The following is a 22,894-nucleotide window of genomic DNA, read 5'->3' on the forward strand; positions in this document are numbered from 1 at the left end:
TTTGCCCCCAAATGTAAGAATAATGGGATGGAGGGATCTTGAAGAAGTTCTAAAGATTTGTTTAATTCCATGTTAACATAGTAGTAATGCCTACTGTATTTTAAGAAGTATCCAGTTGTGTTTAAAACAATGAAGATGGAAATACTATTTAATTGTAGCATAAATATCAAGAGCATGCTGCTTAGTGTATTGCATGTCGATATTGTAGGTTGGCTTTCCTCTTGTTTTACTGAACAGTCTGTGTATGCATTCTACTTTTTAAATGCTTACAGTCACATTATTGCAGTGAGGGAATGGTTAGAATAAAATTTTGTCCCACTCTCCTTGCTCCTGTTTTATTTTTTAAGTAAAAACATTAAAATTACTTATGGCAGAATCCCCAGATCTATGGATTGACTGCCTTATTTATTTTTAGGTTGCTCTAATAGCGTGTGGCTGGAGTTCAGGAAAGGTGCAGGGCCAACATCTTAACCTGAATTGTTGCTATCTAGGCAAATTAATAGAATAGTTTTTATTGCATTAACAGCATGTATATCGTGAAAACTTTCAAGCTTTCTGGAGAAAGAAGAACAATAGTTAGAAAAGAAAAAAATAATAAGTGATAACTTGGGGTAATTTTTTAGGGTATGAGTTGGAGAGGTGTTACCGAATAACCAAATGTCTTTATTATGTGTCTAAAAATGTGTTGTGAAGACATAAAAAATCTGATGCAGAAGCTGATGGGGCAGCTGATGAACTGCTATATAGATGTGGACTCACTGGAAGATGAGGACTCTGTTCAGGTTTCCCAGAATAGAATACGTTGTTCAATGACTTCTCTTATCAACTGGTATGAGAATGTGACAAAGGTATGATTTTTAAATTTTTTTTTTGTATCACCAGTTTATAAAAATACTTGACCTTTAGATGATTTTTAAAAAGAAATTGAATAACACAAATTTCTATGCTGTAGTGAAAAAATGTCAAAGGTTAGCTTTTCATTTAATACTAAGAAATAACTGAGATTGAAGTGATTTGAATATAAATCTGTAACATAGATAACAAATGTGGAGTTAGTCTTTGAGGTATGAATGTCAGAATTCTGAAAAACAAGCAAAAAGTACTATTTTACTATATGTTTAATTCAGAACTAGAAGCTTAAAACACAGTATCAACTACATGCCAGATGCTTTTCTCCCAGGAGTGTTGAGATGTTTTGTTTATTAAAACAAAACTTTAAGAAAGAACAGCCATCCAGGGGAAAGGCACCATAGTAGTGCTAATGTGCCACTATGTCATCTGCAGTCCACACTGCATTGACAAGCAGTGAGGAGATAACTTTCAAAATGTTTTTATATCTCTGTATTTAATAAAGCTAATGAAGTTTTAAGTTTTGTGTCTGTGGTGAATAAAAGTTAGAACTGATTTTACGATGATTTCATTAGAGCAGTGTGTTAAACAAAAGTTTAATGAGTACATGCTCTTTTTATTACTGGATAAAGATATAGGAAATGGGCAACATCCCTGTACACAACTCAAATCTTTTCCTTCAATCCCAACAGAATTTCCCCAGTTCTGTCCCACAGAGCTATTCTTGTCTTTGTTGGAATGTGAGTTTTTAAAAATTGTTTATTCTTTGTACTTCCTGCAGTGCCAAACAGAAGGAAGAAAAATTGCAATTCTAGATGCTACTAATAAATACAACTGTAGCAAAAAGTCAGTCATGTCACTTTGGAGCATTATAATAGTGTAGATGTGATTCAATCTTTTTATTTTCCTGTCTTCTGTTTATTAATGTGTAACAAACGGTTTTAAAGAAAACAGATTCTGAAACTCCGAGCAAAAAAAGAACTTCCTCTTCTAGACACTGGCAATCTCCTCCAGTTGTGGTTATATTCAAAGACATGGAAAGTTTCACGACAAAAGTACTTCAAGACTTCATAGTCATCAGCAGGTAAGGTGACCTGAAGTTTAGTTCTTCCACTCCTTTACCTGTTTTCTATTTGCAGCTGTTCTGAGGTGTAACAATGAGGCCAGTGGAGAGTTGGAATCAAATATTGATGCTGCTGCTTTGCAGTAGTGGTGGAGCATCTGAACCAGAGTCGCTAAGGGCTGGCTTGAGATACTGGGTGGCTGATTTACTTCTTTACATAAGAGGATTTATTGCTACGAGGTGTTATAGAATTTGTGATTGTGAAAGTAATTTTTTAAGATGCCTAAATCTTTTTTCTGTAGAGTTTTAAAATTGTTTTGAGAGTATATTTTTTGTATGACTACTGATGTAATGCTGCTTAAAGGTCAATAGCTTACTCATACGAGTATATAAAACTTCCTCAGTGAATTTCTCAGTGCTGGCCAGGATCTGTAATGAGTAGCTGACTACTTCAGGTGTTCCTCTGCTTCTGTCCTTCCTTTACCTGTCTTCTTTAATAAAATTCTAGTAAAAACCCCATGCTATTCCCCAAAAAGAGCATCTTGCACTTAGTCCCCGGGTTGAAACTACAGTTGCGGCAGAATTGGGGCTGCAGTCATACAGTTAATTCAGCTGCAGCGTCCACACCTGACACTACCCCTAAACAAGGCTAGGCAATTTCACTTGCTGAGAGACCCACAATAAAAATATTTTTCTACTTCAGATCTGGCAGATGGGTTCTCTGGGGAATATTTCAAGAAGTAAAATCCAAAATGCACAATTATCTGGAAATAATTAGTGTGTAAGGCAGGGGAAAATGAGATTTTAATTGTTTTTTAAGTGTTATGTTTTATTTTGCTTTTTGTGGCAAGGATAAATAACTAATTATGAGCATGTGGAATGTAGATGAAGTGCAGTTCAGGTCTGTCAGTCTATTGCTTGCAAATACACATTTTTAATAAACTGTGTGTCTCTACAGAAAAAAGGTTTAGAGGATTCAGATGGTCGTATAACTAAAGATTGTCTTGATTAAAATAAAGTAGAAGATGGGTAAAATAGAAGCTCGGCATGGTTGCATAATACTTTGAAGAAGGTCTTTGGGGTAATTGTAGAGATTGGGTTTATTCTCTCCATTTCAGTCTTAAACATATTTAATAATAAGGGTGAAGTAGGTAAACGTGAGAGGTTCTTCTGTTAATCACAAGATTCAATTTCTCTGATACTCTTAGGTTATCAACAGTGGACAGTAATACGTGAAGTTTATTCTTTTTATGTTTTAAGTCTCTAGCAATGACTTTCGAGGAGTTAGAGAAATGAAATAATTGTGGGATAACAATTAAAACACAAAGGTCAAAAAGTTGCTGTGGTGAAAACAGAGGAAAGGAATAAATCATCAATTTTAACCTAAAAGATATTTAAGATAGCAGAATTTGTATCTCCTTGAAACTAATGATAAAAATGGAAAGTAATGATGAAATAATAAAAACCCCAGTATTTTTAGTATAATTTGTATGCTGTTCACAAGGAATGCAGCATTCAGTCTTGGTTATCAGTTCTCAAAGCATATACTTGAAAATTATCTGAAGAGGAAGATTCAATCTGAAGAAGTTGGAGATTATTTTTTTTAAGTATAATAGGAACATAGAATGTTAGAGGGGTTGCATATTTATTTTAAATTTACTAAATGGTGTAAAATTTGTAAATTTTGATACCAGTAGCTTTTTAATGTATCTTATTTTTTCTCTTTCTTTTTTTTAAAAAAAATAATTTTATAAGATTCAGTTCTCTGAATATAAATTTTTGGGAAGATAGGATCAGTACAATACTTTAACTGAAAAGATGCTTTTTATGACACTTCCTGAAATTTGAATCCTAAAATATAATTTAATTAGCTTTTCTACTTTAGGGCTTTAAATAGCTTCCTTTCTTTTTCATTTTATTCTGCATCAAAACTCTTTTGGTTTGCTGGCAACAATTTTTTAATTTACCCCTTCTACATCTAACCTCAGTGCTGTAGTAGGAACATAATGCATTTGTTTCATGATTTTCTATAATGTAACTATTATGTTTTTTTTCTCCCTTCCCCTACGATCTAGTCAGCATATCCATGAATTGCCTCTAGTACTGATTTTTGGAATCGCTACATCTCCCATGATTATCCACAGCTTACTTCCTCACTCTGTTTCCTCTCTGCTGTGTATAGAGCTTTTTCAGTCTCTTTCCTGCAAGGAGCACCTGTCTACTATAATTGACAAGGTAATTCCCTTTCTAAATAGGAGTGTGTGTGTATTCAAGCACAGTGTACACGTGTGGCCTTTAAAAGTAGGTTTGCCTGAAACTTTTGAAATTGAATCTGTTCCTGAGAGCTGTGGGTTTTGGATATTTCTACTCATAGCAGAGTAGCTTAATACTGAGAGCTTACCTCTCACGTTAGTCACACACCTGATTTCATCTTTCATTTGCATTGACATCTGTGCATACATACTTGGGCAATTAACTTTGACATTCCCACCTCCTCATTAAAGTAATGCTTTGATTTGAGTTATACTTTGTTCCAGAAAAAGATAGCTTTAAACATAGAAAAATTCAGTTCAGCCTGATTTTTGCTGCCTGTCAAAAATTAGCAGAATTATATGAAAGGTCAAGCCATAGAGACACCGTGCCTGTGCGATTCTCGGTACACCACTTTGTGCAGGATTTCCAAAATCGCTGTTACACATCCTGAAAGTAGTGGTGTCCCTGGTTGTTACAGCAATGTCTATTCTGTTGGTTTTAATTTTTTAAAAAAAAAAAAAAGCGTTAAGCAAAACTAACTTCAAATGTTGCATGTTAGTAACGGTACTTACAAAAATATGGTGACATAATAAACTGAAAATCAATCTTTGCATGGATATTTTAGTAGAAATACTGTTTTTAGAAGTTGGCAGTGTATTTAGTATCTCAGTTGAATGCTAACACGTACTGAGAGTTGTATCAAAACCTATATAGAAATTTTGCTGAGTTGAATTCAGGTAGGAATTTCTGCTATGGCTTTTTCCTTTTTGTCTCCCTTAGCTGCTTCTGACAACCCAGTTTCCCTTTAAACTGGGTGAGAAAGTTCTGCAGGTTCTCATCAACATATTCTTGTACCATGATTTTTCTGTCCAGAATTTTATCAAAGGATTTCAGGTAGGTAATCGTAACAAGAACTCAAATTATGGTTGTGAAAACAATGGGTAATTACTAGGCATTGTAAGATTTCTTAGGTCCTAATCTTGCTTTCACTGAATTGGATGAAAAAATGTCCTTTGCAAACAGTTTGGATCAGTGAACAGGTGGGTGTGTTAAAAACTTAACTGCTAAGGTTTTAAGGGAAAACTTGTAGAACAGGTATGAAGAAGCATGTAAAAGCTTACTCTGCTGCAAAAAAAAATATATTTAAAGTTTACATTTAAATGAGTAATCTGCCTTAGTGGGTAGAAAGACCTATATTTTGCTATATATTAGGTTGTGGCTTCTAACAGCCCTGGCAGAACTCTCCAGCTCTGATCCTCCGCACCAGGTCCTTGTACTCCAGTTTGTCATGGTGTGAGTAGGCTGTAGTAGTGTCTCTTCCCCGCCTGAACTCTTCTGGCACAGTTTCTGGATGCTCGATTCTTACCTGTTCAGGGAAATAGGAGCTGTACGGTCACTTACTTTGTGCCTCCGAGTAGGTGGTGCTTGTGCTCCAAGCAGCTGTGCAGCAGTGCAGGAGTTACATTTACCTGCTCAGGAGACAAAGTGGAAGACTTCAAGGTTTCCAAAAATAGTCTATAGTCTGTACAGAGCATAATGATATTTTTATTGGCTTATATAGATCTTCATATCTAGATGTATTTCTGTGTCTGAGACTCCTTGTAGCTTTTGTGGGATGTGAACAAGAATTCTCTGAAGAATTTGTAGTCCCTGTAATCTGTTTTAATGCAGGGTTGTGAAATTTTTTCTTTCTTGCCCGGTTCTATGAGTGAATCTGTTAGTAAAACATGCTCCTTTAGTGTCATGCACCTTTAGGGTGTCTCAGACTCTTTGATATCTAAGATTCAATAATTACATGTAGCCAGGAGAAATATCCTGGCTGTAGTACCTCTTCCTGCAGACAGACCTGCAATTGGCTTTCATAGGTTTCAAGTCCTCTTATTTGAAAGAGTCACCAGGATTTAATGAGTCTTCATTGGGTTGATACAGAAATACAAGTCCTAGTTCTGACAGCATATGGCTTGCATGCTAAAAGTATTCAAGGATAAAGCAATTTCAGATCAGATTTCCTAAGTGATAAGTACAAGGGGTCACCATCATCTCATTATGTATAGGAGTGATGTTAACTTTTCTGATAGGAAGTGTCTTTCCCCTTTGACAGTTTGTATGGTTTAAAAGTTTTTAGTGAGGTAGTCTGTTTGGGTTTTTGTTTTGAAGAATAGATGTGATGAGTATATGCTACTCTTCTGCAAGACCCTGATGCTACAAACATTTAGTGCAGCTGAAATCAGTGATAAAGCACATTTGTATGTATGCATAGTAAGAGCTTAGCAGTATATTTTTGTGTACATGAAACAGAAATTGAAATTAGGACATGTGGTAAGTTTGTGTACAGTAGCTGCTTTTCATATCTTTAAATATATTCTTTGTTATTTGTGAGCATTGGGACTGAATATGTAACCTAAAGAATGCAGTCATTCACATAAGTGAATAGAAAATATTTGACAAGCTATAGTTATCATTATGTAAGGGAGGAGAAGATGAGGTACTAAATACGAATAGCATATACAGCAAAAAAGGTAATTATGTGACTGTATTTAAAACTGAATAATCAGCAGCCAGTAGTGACTTATGGAATATTTATGAACTGTAATGATTTATTTTTTTTTTAAGAGGAATACTATTACTACCATTGTAGTGCATGCATTGTAGTAATAAGAAAGCATTAAAAGGTAGATATAGCAGGGAGGATGAATTTTATTAACATCACTGTTTCTTGCTTTGTTTTTCAGCTCTGTATGGTGGAGCATTTCTATTCCCAGCCTCTTAGTGTACTGTGCTGCCAACTGGTAGACACTAAGAAGAGGGTAAATTCTTTATCACATGATCAGTGTGAAAACGTTCGAAAACTGCCCTCTTTCAGAAGGTAAAAGGGAAAATAAGTTTTTGGACAATCTTGTATGTAGTCAGCTTTAAAAAAGATAAAAGGAATCTGTAAATGTAGCTCTGCGAAAACTGTAGATCGCTTGTGCATATGTTTCTATAGCAAAAGTAAATTGATCAAAAGGAGGAAAATTCTAAATACTTTCAGGAAGCCTTAATTTTCTGATTTAGAGAGTACAGCTTCTCTGATGTCTAATAACTTGAACTTTTTTTTTCTCTTGTTCTTAATACAGAAACAAGTAATTATAACAAATAACCATAAATCACTTTTGAACTTGTTAAGCTGACTTGGGGCATAGTCTCTCGGGTTTGGAGTGGCCTTTCAGTTTACTGGATTTGACTGTCCCTTTTCAAATATTTCCAAAGAAATTCTTATAGCAGCATAAACTTTTTAAATTTTTTACCCCTATACTCTTTAATCATACTTTACAATATAATTTTAGGTTCTTGTTTTTTCTTGCCATCAGGTATGTGGAAAGTCAAGCCTCAGAGAAACAGATTGCACTGCTGACAGCAGACAACTTCTTAAAGGTAAAATTTTAAGAGTGCCTTTGGAAAAATAACTTTCCCAATATATTAGTTTGTGGAGCATAATAAAATGCAAGACTAAGATGTATAGTTCTATATAACATCCTTCATCCAGTACATACTGTGCTTCATGTCCAGTAATGGAGAATTAGGGTTACCAGGTATACCTTTATACAAAGCTGCACAACTTTTCTTACATCAATTTTTACCTATGTCTAGAAACGTAACTGCTTAAAAAGAAGGTTTCAAGGTTTATTTATGGCCTGGTCTTTTAGTGCTTACTCAGACTGACTTTCTTGGAAAGTCACTGAAGTGTTTGAAGAATGAATAAGTAATCTTGGAGGTTATTTCATAAGCACTTAATCCTCCATACCCTCTGTGTAGTTTCTGATCGAACTCAGTAGGGCAGCCTGGGTCTTGAGGCATACATTCATACTAGCTGTCATACAGGATTAAAACTTTGTTACATGTTTATCTGAAGGTGTTTCAAGTGATTAAAGTCAGGCTACTGCTATTGTGGGCCCTGTAGGAATTTAGCAACAAAGATCTGTTGGTTTTTTTCACCAGCTGAACCACTCCCAGTAGAAGCATTGCTTAGAGTGAAGGGTTTCTCCTAATTCTTCATCTCAAGAATAGCTAACCTGTCAGGCAAATGGTACTACTAGAGATAAAGCAATTAATTTATCCTAGCAGAGCTTCCTGGTTTGTTAGGGCTTTTCAAGTGTGAAGAGCAATGATAATGGCTGGAATAGAGGTTGGTAGCAGGCAAGTTGTCAAGTGCAGTGCAATTGTAGTAGTCAAGGCAATACATGATTTATACATGATTTTATGATCCATAGTCTTCAGTGGCAAAAATAGCTTGGGCTACTGCTCTTCTCTTGCTGTTTATTCACACCTCAGCAGATGTGCCAGCACAACTGCTTGTGTGCCTGTGCAATGAATGTAATCAGAAAAACAATCCAATTAAAGTAACCTGACAAAAAAAAAAAAAGACTTTTTTTTTGCTGGGTTGTTTCTGCAGAGTGATTTCTCTAATGCAGTTCACTCCGCAGGTGCATAAGTGCTTTTGTTGAAACAACAGGAGGGAAGGAGTGGGAATGAGCAGCTGAGGCTCTTTGTTTAAAGTTTAAAGGCCATGTAATGGGCTGCTACTTTGAAAGTTATATACTCATCAGTTTAAACTTTAGATGTTTTAAACTTTATATGTTTATTAATATACTCCTTATTTCACAAGCCTCACTGTATAAGTTTGGGAAAGAAGCTGGAATTCTTGTACTCATGTGCATATGATTCTTCTGACAAATTTTAACTGGAAACACTTGTTCTAATCTCTACAATAGGGGTAGGCTATTACTGCATTGCTAAGCTGGCAGGTTAGTCTACTTGGGGAGAAAAGGCCCTACTGCTGCATTAATGAGATGCTGTTTATTCTGTATGTCATACTAATCTACAGTGTCATTCCAAATTTTGGAAACACTTTCAAAGTCCCTGTGGTACTATGTCATATAAATTTACTCTTCATGTTCAGGACCAGGTAAACTTGCTGTTCAAGCTTAACACCTAAGCCTGCAATACCCTTTGTCAGTCACAATTTATATTCCATGTTGTTACCACTTTTTTGATAACTATGCGAAGAGTTCCACTTATTTAGCATAATCTGTTTTAAAAGCAATTTTACATCATAATTACTTACAACTCTGAAAGTTTTCATGGCAAATTTAATTTGAAATTATGTAAATAGGGTGATCTGTATTTATGGAAATAACATTGCATAGTCTTCTAATAATGTTTTTAAACTCTTCTAAAACAGAATATACCTTTTTGCTCCTTTATTTGGCAAAATACATAGTCCTACTGCATTGCTATTTATGTATATTAACTACATCAGTCTTGAATTGGAAACCAAGATGAGGGAAATACAGATGCTCTAATACTCTGGGTTTGAGGGAGTAAGATTGATGTAGTAGCATTAAAAAGAACTTGTTCTATTCTCAGGTTTTGTTTTGTTTTGTTTTTTTAATGATCCTGCTTAGAATTAAAATACAGACTTGTGAGTGTCTACCCTAAGGCCTTGGAAGTCATTTAAACAGTTGCTGTATCAGTGACCCTTAAATTTTAATAGATAAAAAGTCTATGGGGAGAAACATCTTCAATGTTTTTAATCATCTTGAACTCTTTTAACATCAGAAAGATCTCTGCAGTACTAAGTGACTTTCAGTCTTTGCTGTATGATACTTAATCTTTCCACGTGTCAGTACTTCCTCATGTTGCCTGCAGATAAGGTTTTAGTTTTTGGATTGTTTTTCCTTAATCTTTGATACCCTTTATTTCAGTTGAACTTCAGAGAACTTCAGTGGCTTGTTTTATTTTTCTGTTTCTATTTGGAATGGTTTGCTCAGAGTAGAGCAAAATGGCAACAAACTATGTAGATAATCCTGTGGTTTTTTTCCTCTTTATCTTTGAGTGAAGACAGGTGAGAGAAGATATTCTAATTCACAAACTTAAATGTAACGAACCCAAAGTACTTTAAAGCAGCTACCAGAAATTTTGAGTGCAGTTTTGCAGAAGTGTTATATATACTTTCATGGGAGGCCAGTGATAATGAGATGCCATCCGTTAAATTCAGTAGCAGTGGTTAATAATTTCTTTTTCCTAATACAGGATTTTTTTTTCCTGAAGTTCTCAATCTGTAAATAAACAGAAGTCAAATTAAGAGCACATAGGAGCAGCAACTGCATATTTCTTTATTTTCTTTGAACTGATGGTTTTACATATACCTAACTAATAAAACCAGCAGCCACCCACAATATAAAAAATAGATTTTTAAATGCATTTGTAATATAAAAATGCAAATAATAAGGATTTAAGTAAAAGTACCTATATAATTCCTCATTGCCTATTAAAGATATAGTGTATAATCTCATTTTTGCAAGATAACATACCAAATCTAAAGGCTAAATATAGTTGAAAATGGTAAAATAATAATGCTTATCAATAACAAATCTGCATTGAGATGGAGGAAGAAAGTAAAGTTAACAACATGCAATGTGATTGCAGTGGACTGTTGAAATACAGCTTTTTTGCATAGTGGTCTTAATTTAACACTGATGATTTAAATCATAGCACACCACAATGTCAAAACTTTGCAGTAATTTTAAGTACTTTATGAGAGTTTTAAGTAAATGGATGTCGGAATGACTTACGAAACAATTACTCTGTCACTGTAGGAAATAATACAGAAGTTGCTGGAGGACTTGCATGTTTACCATGAGAATTATGTTTCAGTTCTGAGATGTCTTCATGTTTTCACATCTTCTCTTCCAAAGTATCCTTTGGGCAAGCAGGTGATGTACCATTTTTCCATTTTTGTTAAACATGGGGTTTTTTTGTTTTGAAGTATGACATCTGAATAAGTATTTATTCTTTCTCTTTGTTTACTATTCTGCTGCTTTGCCCCCTACTTCTTAAAATGGAGAAAGTTGCTTTCTTGCTATGGACAGAGGGCAACAGCGTGTGGTTTCTTTAGTGGTGTGGATGGCAATTGTCAGCGAAGGAGTTTCCAGGAGGAGGCAGATGGACAGATAAGCAAAAGAATCCACACGTTGACTTTCCCACATCTGGGATTATCTGTATGCAGATACAGTATACATTGCAGACAGTGCATACTCTTCTACTGCGTATTAGCTCGCTAGTCAAATTCAGATGAAGAGGCTGAGTTTTAGCAACCTTCTGTACAGAATGAAATGATAGTAAGGGAACAGTGATAGTTGCTCTTAATAGCCATAGTGCTCTAATGTCATTTAATCCACCTTCTCATGCTAAGCAATTTCTTCCACTAGAAGAGCAGTGTATTCCGTGCATGTGCACTTGCCTTTCAGTTCTCAGTGTATTCCACACTGTTATTAGAATCCGTCCCTAACAACAAAATCAGCATGAACTGTCCCAGTATTTGAGAATAAAAAGATGTTTTAGCTGGGGCATTTGATTGGAGTTCCTCTCTGTTCTCTGCAGGTATCTTCATCTGAGCGTTAGTTGTTTGGAAGCTGGTGCAGAGCAACACGTAGGCTCCAGCAATGCTAGGAGATTAGTTCTATAAGATACTAAACACTCATTTCTTTTGCAATCGTTCTGCATCTCTGGAAAACAAGCTCCAAAGAAATTACGTATTACTTTGAAAAGCTTGTTGTAAGAGTTCTGCATTACTTTGTTTGTAAAACACTTTATCCTTTCTTCACCCTCTGCATAACAGATCAGGGAGCTGCATTGTGCATGTTTGGAAAACCGAGTGTGGGAGACAGAGGAGTATGAGTCATCTCTTCAGCTAGCAAGGTGATTTTTTTTTTTCCATTTTGTTTTAATACCACTGTACATATGGAGAACATCAGTCATCGGTTATTCTGGAACTTAAAGCTGAGGATATTACCTGTTCACAGCTAGTTGTAGGATTGTTTGCGAGTATAATTGACTGCTGTTTTCGTGGTGTCTTTCTACTGTTTTCCATGAAACTCAACCAGGTTCTGTCTCTCATGCCCTGAGTAATTATGCTGAAACCAGTGAGATTACTGTGTGTGAATGAGAACATCAGATGGGTTTTGTCTTTTAAAGTATGATTGTGTTAGATATTATCAAGCAAATTATTAGTTTTAGTTGGCCTAAATTTTAATCTGTTGTGAAAATTAGCATCTGTTCCAAATGAGTAGCTGAGGCCTTTCTTAATTTCATTTTACTGCTTTCCCCTTGCCTCCTTTGCGTAACAGTTTGTACAGGGACTGAGTTAATTTTTTGTGTTATTGTGAGCTTAGGACTTTAGGAGAATCTACACCTGTGTTGTCTGTCAGTGTTTAAAATGGAAAAGTAATCTGAGCCAATTTTCTTAATAGAAAACCCTTCAATTGCAATGTTGCAGCTACAGACTTTTAAACGTGCTTTATCGTGGCAAGTAGGTGTTTCCTGATAGCTGCATTCATTCAAATAATACATTGGTTCTGTTGCACAAGGAGCTGATGCAACACCATTACCGTAACTGCCTCTTCAAGAGCCTCTGAGCTTGTGAGGTTTAATGTGTCTGACTGTAAAATTGCATAGAAAAACCATGTTAGTGGTGGGTGAAGGATAACTTTCTGGGCTCATACACACAAGGAAACATACTCTTCAAACTGTGCCTTTGCCATACTGAGTGGTTCTTATGCATTGCCACTGTGCTTTGTTCTTTACCCTCATCCCTTTGAAAGGATTACATGCTTGATTTGTCATTTCTACAGTCTTTCCTTCATAATCCTTCTCTGACTCGTCAGTCTTGACAGCACTCAATCACCTATCTACCCTTGCCCACAAATGTGTCATTTTGCTTTCCTCTACTGTCTGTTCTGTACTTTCTAATAACTCTTGGCCATTTTTCTCTCTCCTTTTTCTTCTCCTATGTTTAATTTGCTTTCTTCCACTCTGAATTCTTCTGCCTCTTCTCCTATCTCAAAGTTGATGCTACCATCAGATTCTGGCTTGCTGACCCTTTATTCTTATCTGTTCATTTCCCTCCTGTTTTTCCTCTGATCCTGGCTCCCACTGTGGGAGCTTCTCATAGAAATACAGTTTTCACAGTCATTCTTTTCATAGATTTTTTTCATTCTTAAAATCCAGGAATTATTGTCATTTTTCTAACAAAACTCCTTCAACACAATTCCTTCAAATACTTGGGATTCTAGCTGTAATTATTTTTTTTTTTTAGCTTTTAACTACTTCTTTAACTCTCTTTTCCATTTCACACATACTTCCTCTTGTCTCTGCTTTTTCTGCATAGAATCACGCTGCTGTCTTTTAGAAGAAAATGATAAAATGTGATCTTTCCCCTTCTCACAATCTTTTTTCCCCTTTGCTCATGTGTGGAGGTTATTCACTGTTCCTTAATATCTCTGCCTTCCCAGGGGCCACATCACTTACTGATATCCTGTTTGGCCTTTCCTATCCCTTATTCTTCTTTTCAATGTTTTTCTGGAGTCCATCTTTTTTTCCTTGTATTTAGAAAGTAAAAAATAGAGTGGCTTTTGATTTCTTGATTTGTAACACAGTCTCTCTTTTGCCCTTCATGAATTACGTTTGAATGTGGGAGTTTCAGTTGTTGAGTTACTTTTGTGGTTGGTTGTTTCTCTACTTGAGCCTTTCCTCGGACTGGCTTTTATCCCTTCTGCTAAAAGTGCTCTTCCCAAAGATGCCATTTCAGGTGATCTAACTTTAGCAATCTAGCCAATAGTTTTTTACTTTAGTTGTCTAGTCTAAAAAATGACATGGGGAGAGTGTGTGAGCTTTAGTTCACATTGGATTAATCCAATCAGAAGAGAGATAAGATTAAGACATGTTGGAGAGTGTCCCACTTGATTGCTTATGGGCAGCTAACTGACTGGGACATCTGGTCAAGCTTTCAGTTGGCAAAACTTTGAGTACTGTCTGACCTGTTGTCTTCTGTCTAGATACTGTACTCTGGCTTTGTCTGCTAATGATTGATGCCATTCATCACATACAGCTTACACAGTCCTGCCCTTCTGTGACTGTTAACATTTTGTTGTTGACCAACCTCTGTTATCACTTCTTCAGATGATTCCCCACTTCAGCATTCAGAAGGAGTTTCTGTGGACTTCATCCTAGCTTCCTTTCTTCTTTTCCATAACTTGTCTCTGCATAATCAGAGACAGATTTATTTACTGTCTTTGGATGATCTGAGATCTTCCTTTGTGCGTTAAGCCTGTCTCCTAACTGAATTAAAGTCTTAACTCCACACTCCGATTCCTGGCATACCTTGCAGTAATCTCAAGCCCAAAAGGTTGAAAAGGATCCTTTACTGTTTCCTGGTATGTGATAACCATCCTCTTGCCTGTTCTTTGGGCCCTGTAATCACACTGTTTTCGTAAATAAGTTTTTCTAGAACTTGCAGCTTCTTCTTGAATAATACTACTAAAGTAAATTTCTTCTTTCCCATTCACAGGTCTCCGAATGTGGTTATATTCTCTCCATCTTAGGTGTTTAATTGTTACAGTGTTTTGTCTGGCCTGGAAGAAGGCTATCTTGTTTACCCATTATATTCTACAAGACAGTTTCAAAATGTTTTCTAGCCTTTTGTGTGGTCAAGGTCACCCTTTCTGTTGTTAACTCCTGATGCTCTTCTGTACAAAACAAGTGTATCTGAAGGCAACACCTGACTTGCAAAAATCAATAACCTTGAATTGGATAAACTGAAGTTTCGAATTCTAGCCTTTAAAAGCATTTAGCATCAACTGCCAGTCAGAAACTAGAACTCAAATTGCAATTGTCCCTCCAGACATCCATAAAGTTTCCCTAGCCTCTTCAAAATTCTTCCTTAAATCTCTCTTAGTCAATGTTTAGGTATCTGATATGGAGACCCACTGTCAGATACAGTGATCGTCATCATTTCATTCGTCCATCATGCTCCCTTTTTTGTATAGCTGTGTTCTTTGTGTCTTCTAAAATCCTTTGACTGTTAGTACCTTTGTTTTGTATAAGACAAAGCAAAAACACAAGGATGAACTGGGAAGGGCTCCTAGTAACAGCAGCTATTACAAATGTGCGATTGTTCAGAACCAGAGTATTTAGCAATGGGAACCTCTTGCACCGCATGAAAAAAATTACATGCATGTGTAATGGTGCTGGCTTGATGCAATGACTGTAATTCTGGATTTTGTTTATGGATCTTTGCAAGGACTTGTTTTGATATCTTTTAAATTAAGATTAAATATTCACATTTTGTTTGAGAATCATTCTGAATCACAGAGAGTAATGGATTTTGTGGATGTGTGAATACATACTCATCTGATTTTTTTTTAATTTGGGTTGGTTTTTTTTCCATTTCATTTACTGTTCTTGGGAATGAGTTATGAGGGTTTTTTAATCTGACTCACAGTTTCAAAAATTATAACTCTGTATCTAGCAAGTGTTTTTAGCTAGAATGTCAGAAAAGCTTTCATTGTCAGCTCTGCAGGAAAATGTGATAGACATCTGTCCAAGTTGATTTGTTTCTTTCTGTTAATGACAGCAAGGGAAAAAATTGACTACTATGACTGAATGCTGAAAATCTTGGAGGTTTTCTCTCTTAAAATGAGTTTTTCAAATTATTTTTTTAACTTTTTTCCAACTAAGAACATTGAAAGCTGTTTCATCATTCTGCATTTCAACTTCAGCCAACAATTGTGTCTTTTAGGATGTTGAATAAGTCTGATTTGGAAACCATGCTTCAACAATGTGTGGAAATTTTTGTGTCATCTTCTGGAAAGGAGTTTGATAAGACAGTAGAGAAGTTGAAGGAGTTCTTGACCCAGTTTCAGAAACTAGAAGGTGGGTGTGTACCATCATACATTCCATTGCAGATTATATGAAACCTGGTTTATAATCTGACCAATGGGTATTATTTTCCTTGGTGATAACCTGTCATTGTATCAGACCATCAGATTTTTCAGGATCTTTTTTTAAATACATGCACAGAATTAGGAAATGCTTGTATTCTTTACTGGTATGTGGTTCATGGTTTTTGTAATGAGGAAGAGTGATGCAAGATAAGAAATTGGACAGATCAGCAAACATTACTCACTGAATCTGTCATAGGTATATTTTGAGCATTTTACCAGATGTTGCAATCATTAAAAACATTTAACAAATAAAAACATGTATTGAAAGATAAATAGGAGCAGACTTCCTTATGACATGGTGTTTAATCCAAATGTATATAAAAGTTCTTTCACCCGCGCCTTCAGTTAAATTCATACAAGAGCTAACACACCAAGCGCCAGTTGTCAGGGCTCTGCTGACGTGCTGTAACTTGTCAGGCCCATATATTTGATTGTTGATGGTAGAGGACATATTTGAAAGTTTAGTAAGGCAAATGAGTAGCAGCATTCAGAGGCAGGTTAACAGAAATATTCCTGAAATAGGAATATGACATATTCTAGCATTCTTCTGGAACAGGAATTTCGTTGCTTCCCCTCAACTACGGAGAACTGCTCCCTTTTGATTCCCTTTTGAAGATGAAGTGGTTATCATCTGGTCTGTTTTATGCATGTTAAATTAAGTTCATTATCAATGTGGTTGCTACCCAGCATTTGGACAAGTAGGCAATAAGCTACCAAGAGCAATCTAATATTAATTAAAGTAGTCATGCAATGCTCTAGGGTTAACTGAGGCTTGTTTAGAAGAATTGGCTCTTGCCTGTACTGTGTATTTTTTAATAGAGGTAGTAATAGCATCTACAGGATGCCATGGCACAGGAAATAGGTGATCACTTTGAAAAAGCTGTATATGTCACTGAAGAATCTGAACTATGATGGAGTACCTAAAGGTTCGTCTAGTTTGGAAAAAAAGAATTGAAGCAAAACGCGTTTAAGTAGTTGGATTTTTACCTTGAAGGAATAAATAAAAAAGAACGCTCTGGGAATTCAGGGACATGCAGAACTATAAAACAAAAAAGGCAGTATTTATTTTCACTTAGAATTTGAAGATGGTTTTAAAGCAGAGAAGGTCTCATGAATCCATGAATGATCTTAGTTTGTTTTCAAAGTGGATTTAAGCTATAATGAAAAAGTGAGAAGCGGAAGTTAAGATAAACTTTACATGGATAGGTTGCCAAGTTAGGTGACTTCTTCCTGTATGTTTCTGTGATTGTGTTGATCTTTAGCAGGATTTTTCAGAAGTCTGCCAAAAATGTTATGTACCCAAATCTCCCACAGAGCCCTTGGTGAAAGGATAGTCCAATTTTTTATTTTTTTTTAACAACAACAAAGTCCATCTTCCCGACTGTTTAATGAACTGGAAAAAATAAAACCATGAAGCTTGAGGAAACAAAATATCCTTATGTTCAGTCTACTTTGAGCTAAAGGATTTGATTAAAAATATCTCAAAATATATCGGTGTAGTAGTGGAGAGAGGAAGTTCTCTGTTTTGCAGTCTTCAACACAAACGTCCACAGGGCACTGGAAAATACCAGCTCATTCTATGTAGGTCACCAAAAAGCTTTCATGTATCATGAGTGTCACAGCTGAGTGGAGTTTTACCTGTCATCTGTAGGTGGAATTTCCATCTTATTACCAAGTTCATAAGTAAGGCAAGAAATCTATTTACCTTGTGTTTTGATTTTGATTATCACTCATCCTGGCATTGATTGTGCTTTGGGAGTTTTTGCTTCTTTGTTTTTGCCTAAAAATTACTAATTATTGGTGGAATTGATCAACAAACTACGAGACTATGAAAACAAAATTTTGTTATAAATTAAGATAACAATAAAACTGGACAATGAAATACCTTAGTACACTTCTGGTTTGCTGCTCTGGTTGCAGTTTCTGGGTTAAGTAGGGAGAACTCATTTCTTATTTTGTGGTCTTTTTGCACAAGAAAGACTTTTTGAACACTCCTAAAGCATCAGTAGCATCTAGTACTAATCTGTCCAACCTGCAAATGTTGAGAGTATGACCTAGGATGACATAAGCAGAATTCAAGGGATGTGCAAGGCTTGTGCTGGATCTTTGCTCGGGGCTGAATTGCTTCGCTTACTTAATTACTGTTGGTTAAGCTGCACTGCAGACTCCTTTTTTAACAATCTTTTACAAGGTGCAAGACTTAAAAGCTGCTTGTGTTTGGGTCTATGTGAACAAGTAACTGAACGCTTCTCAGATTGCTTGGGTTAGGGGGCTTATGTAGGTAGTCAGGAAAAGTTTACCCCACATATCAAACATTAGTTTTGTTCTAGTAGCAGAAGCTATCCAAGAACGAGATGTGTCCGTATCGTCACAAAAGGAGCTCCAGAAGAAGACAGACCTTTATCATCTTCAGAAGGTTAGGCCTGCGTAGGCTTTACTGACTAGTTCCTTAATTGAACCTTGCAAGTTTTAATTGTCCATTGTTAGTTCTTCCCAGTTTGCTGGAGCTCTGAGTAAAGGTTGTGTATAAGTAACTTTTCTTAAAAATGAAAGAATAAGTACCAACTATGTATGTCAGGCCCACCTGACGCATAGAAAATTATAGAAAATATCTGTCATAAACTAGGATTTTAAAATGCAAATTAGGGGGTTTCTTCTTGTTTAACTTGCAAATTACACATTCTGCCTAACACATATTTCTTTGAATTTCCCAAACTCCTACCAGTTTGAGAGCTGAATACACTGGCCTAAATAAAAATAACTGCACAATCACACTTTCAGACATCATCAGTGAAGACATGCCAGCAAAAATTAATTATACATGTTAAACGTATAGTTTATGTTCTCCAGAGAATAACTACCTCCCATGTAGATTTATGCACCACTTTTTTTTAAAGACTTTGTTGGAGTTGAAGGAATCAAGGCGGTCTAAGAAACTGACGAAGTTTGAAATGCTTCGTTTTGAAGTTGTTGACTATATAGACAGCCTTGTAAGGTGAGCATTTCCCATTTTATATTCCTGCACTGGTTTGCACCGTAAGTTGCAACAGAAATTTGCTAACATGTTAATCTTGTCAAAATTGTGTCTTGGTCCCTGTGGTATGAAGCATACTTTTTTTTGTTCCTATGCTTTCTTTGATGAGGTCTCTAAAATTAATAATTTAAAAAAAAAAAATCTCTTTTCCATAGATCAGTAGAAGTAATTGGCACATGAATTGACCAACTTACTTTGGCTGCAGAAAAAAGTTGAAGGACTGGGTATATGTGGCAAAATAGTCAGGAGCTTTTACCCTAATCTTTGCTGATCTGTTCTACTTATGAGACTGTATAGATGTCAAGTGTGATATCCTCTCCATTTTTGGGAACTGTTTTGGTGAGCAAGGCATAGCAGATAGGGTTTTGGAGGCAGCTCTGCAGCAGAAAAGGTGAAAGGCTTGGGGCGGGGGAAGAGATGAAGGCACTTGTTAATTATAGAGCCTTGGCGGGAGGAGGCAGAGCAGCTAACAGAAATATCACTGTACCAAGAAAATAGCTTCAAATATGAAGACAAAGATGAGCAGAGACTCCTCAGGAGGACTCGAGATGGATAAGCAAGATCTGTGGAGTAGAGTACATAACTGGTGTTAGCATTTCAGCTGCTGCCCTTATTTTTGAATTTGGCAGTGGCCCAGTTAGAGTTCTACGCTAAATCCATTAGATATAGAGTTGATAATAACTGACTTCCCTGCTTAAAAGTTTATTTCAGTGCTGTTTGTCGTATTTTTTCAGAGATTTGTCACTACTGGTTAGGAAACATACATTCTTGTAGTCTGCAGTAGACTTCTGTTGTTTCCCCTAAGGTAAAGCTTGTATCTCCCCTTCTTCCCCCATACCTCATGTTGCTTTTTCAGAACTTACCTTATTCCTGCAGACCACAAGACTCTGCATGAGATAGTGTATTTCAACACAGCCAGTGTTCTCCGTGGGCACTTGAATGCTGCCCCAAGGATTGCACTTCATACAGCTTTAAATAACCCATACTGCTATCTGAAGGTAAGAAACAAGTGAGTTGTTTGTGGTGCTGGAGTACTTTCCAAAGGCTACACATGAGGATGATGTGTAAGGCTTAGTTTTGCTGCTTCATGGAGCTTGGCGCACATTCAGCTGTTTTGCAGAGAACCAGCAAGTTAGTGTTGATAAGCAGCTGGGGACTTTGCAAAGAGCTAGGGAATCTGTCTGTATGAAATAAAGAAGCTAATTATGGAGAGAGTTCTGTATGGAGAATCCATTTTCCAGAGCATGTTCTAGCCGTCATCTTTTCTTTCTCTTGTAGCATAAAAGTAATTTTATCTTCCATTACAAATGGCCTGACTGTCCGTGGGGAAAATACAGTGCCTGTGGCTCTTTCCAGAGACTTTATTTACAGGGCTGGTGTTTAGCCCTCACTGTGTAGACTTGCTGTAAGGTAAAGGCTCTGTTGAGGTGGAGTGATGACATTAACAATAGCTTAAATACAGCGTATTTAAAGGAGTCCTTTGGTTTTCTTTTTACATTTATTTTAATATCTGTTGTTTATTGACAACCTATCTTTCTGAGTCCAAGAAAGGGTTGTCATTGATTCTATTTGTTAACCCTGCCCTTTTTTTAGAGAAGAAAAGCAGCCCCTTTCCATTTCTTTCATAAATCAAATTCACAGGATGACCAAAAGAAAGAAAGAGAGTGGGATTTGGAAAAGGAGTGAACATACATTTCTTTGTTTTGTCCTTGATTATAGGTGCTACTTGGGGTTATCCTTGTGCCTTAATATTTCCTTTAAAATTGTGATTACAGTTTTGAAGAAAACGCTGGTTGTAGCTGTATCTGATTATATGTTACTTGAGTCAAAGCCAACAGTTATCAGGAATCGTACTTGATAAAGATCAGTCTTTGACATCTACAGCCCGATTCATATTGGGTTTGTTGGCATTGTGCCTCCATTTGAATGAGGGTTCTCAGTTTTGCTGTGTGCAGGAGTTAGTTCTAAAACCACTTAAAGAGCTTATTTGTGAAAACAGTAGTTAGCGAGTGGGCTACCATCAGAGAGACCTAATATGAACTGAGTAATTTATATTTTTAGAAAACCTGTAAAAATATAGATTAGGAGAGCTAGGAGAATCTACCGACTGATGTGTTTAATAAGTATTCTCTCTGATGAGTTGACAGGATTTGAAGTCCTCTGTCATCCTGCACTTTGTTGTTTGACATACTTTATCATATTTCTGATGTTTTCTGAGTAGATTGTGAAGGTTTGGCGTAGTTTCTAACAGCAGCTGTATTGGCTGAGTACCTTGTTTAGCATTTTAATCTGTGTGAGTCAAAGAAATATTTTTTTCTTAATTGTATCCATGACTACTGCATGGCTTGTACTTTCCTGAGCCATGACCAGAGCAAAGTTCTCTAGAGCTGTTCGATCCAGAAGGCTAGGACAGAAAAAGATCTGCTTCAGTGATCAAATGATTAATGTGTGATGCATTTCTTACAGGAATCCAGTCCAGTTATTCATTTAGCAAAATGTGAAGCAAGGATCATACTTATCCGGGGGGGGGGGGTGGGGGGGGGGGGGGGGGGGGGGGGAGTGTAATTAATTTTTCACTCATCCCTTGAAAATTCAACAAGTCGTAACTTGGAATACCAGCAAGGCACAGCTTAGTGTTGTGTCAGCGCAAGGAAATCTGATCTTGGATCATCCTGGGGTTTAGATGGTCATGCAAGTTTTGTTCCTGACCTTGGGTAAGAAGGGCAGTTTTTTTCACATGGATCTCAAGGAATGAGCCCTATTACCCATTAAGATACTTTGATTGCTATGAAACAAAAATCCTTGAGTTGTACTTAAGCTCCCATATCGGAGAAAGGGGATACTAGCATTACGTCCTTGGGAAAGACAGTAACATTGATTCCCAAGTAGGGTATGAGTCTGTCCTCTGCCTAGGCTCTGGGGACAGGATCAAGCAAGAGAAAACCCCTCATCAGCAGTGTTCTGGGTTGTTCTCACACCCATACTCTTCTCTCTCTGTGCTGTACAGGTGGCTTCACAACTGGCTGCTCATTCTAAGGCAGCTTCCTGCTTGTCAGTCTAGTTATTTCCTCTCAGGGACAACGCCTGCAGTGCCGGCTCAGGAAGCTGAGGTTTCCCCGCACGCAGCTGCAGCTCCCTCCCCCTGTGCTGTAAAGACTTGGCCTAGTTATCACAAGTCAGGCTGAATTCTTTCAGGTGCCAGAAGAGACCCTGCAGTGCCAATCAGTAACATCTTTCCTGGATCATTCTCGGCACTTGCTTGCGGTCCAGCAACGTATTAATTTCTACAGATGAACCTGTTCCAGGAGAGTGAAGTTGCTCTAGAAGTTGCATCCTCTCTTGGTTGTGATAACTGTACTGGCCTTAAGATTAGAAAGCCAATGCAAAGTGTCCAGCATAGTTAGGTGAAGTAGCAGAGGGGAAAGAAGAAAGGTGTAGGGTTATCCCTCTGGGCAGTGGTGAGCCACTAGATCAGCCAGAAGGTGTAACTTCACCTCTGCTGGTTAGTAACACAGTAGTATTTGAAACTATTATGGTATGCTCCTGAATTATCATCTGGTAAATTAATGTCTGGATTGTAACACTTTGAGGGTTCAGCCATGTTACTCTGAATTTATCTGGAGACCACCTGGACTGAACTGAGAGACATTAACCTAATGTCTGCAGCTTTTGTATTCCTTATACAGAATAAATAAACTTGAAAATTGTTAGGCTTTCTGGAAATAGTGAAACATCCCGTAAGTGCTAGAGTCCAAATTGAGTGTGAGTCTCACAAATTGCGGGGATTGAGATCTGTGAAAGGTAAGCTAGACATTCGTGAGTAAAGTTATATTCTTTGCCCAGCCTTCTTTACTATCTTGAAAAGCATTTATT

At 36.7% G+C, this 22,894-nt stretch overlaps 1 protein-coding gene across 3 annotated transcripts in view; it reads left to right on the forward strand.

Moving 5' to 3' along the window:
- Positions 1-22,894, forward strand: part of ORC3 (origin recognition complex subunit 3) — a 37,666-nt gene that overhangs the window by 11,159 nt on the left and 3,613 nt on the right. Inside the window, exons 6-17 of one of the 3 annotated variants that reach the window (XM_075747636.1) lie at positions 694-848; positions 1,797-1,933; positions 3,988-4,147; positions 4,946-5,059; positions 6,898-7,031; positions 7,516-7,579; positions 10,804-10,920; positions 11,826-11,905; positions 15,783-15,916; positions 18,318-18,403; positions 18,885-18,982; positions 19,878-20,019. In XM_075747636.1, coding sequence (XP_075603751.1) covers positions 694-848; positions 1,797-1,933; positions 3,988-4,147; positions 4,946-5,059; positions 6,898-7,031; positions 7,516-7,579; positions 10,804-10,920; positions 11,826-11,905; positions 15,783-15,916; positions 18,318-18,403; positions 18,885-18,982; positions 19,878-20,019 — 1,421 coding nt within the window. Of the gene's footprint in view, positions 1-693; positions 849-1,796; positions 1,934-3,987; positions 4,148-4,945; positions 5,060-6,897; positions 7,032-7,515; positions 7,580-10,803; positions 10,921-11,825; positions 11,906-15,782; positions 15,917-18,317; positions 18,404-18,884; positions 18,983-19,755; positions 20,020-22,894 lie in introns of those variants that run through there. The other 2 variants (XM_075747637.1, XM_075747638.1) reach the window with 2 other exon arrangements.

The sequence above is a fragment of the Balearica regulorum genome, chromosome 3, assembly GCF_011004875.1.
Source record: "Balearica regulorum gibbericeps isolate bBalReg1 chromosome 3, bBalReg1.pri, whole genome shotgun sequence".
NCBI lineage: Eukaryota > Metazoa > Chordata > Aves > Gruiformes > Gruidae > Balearica > Balearica regulorum.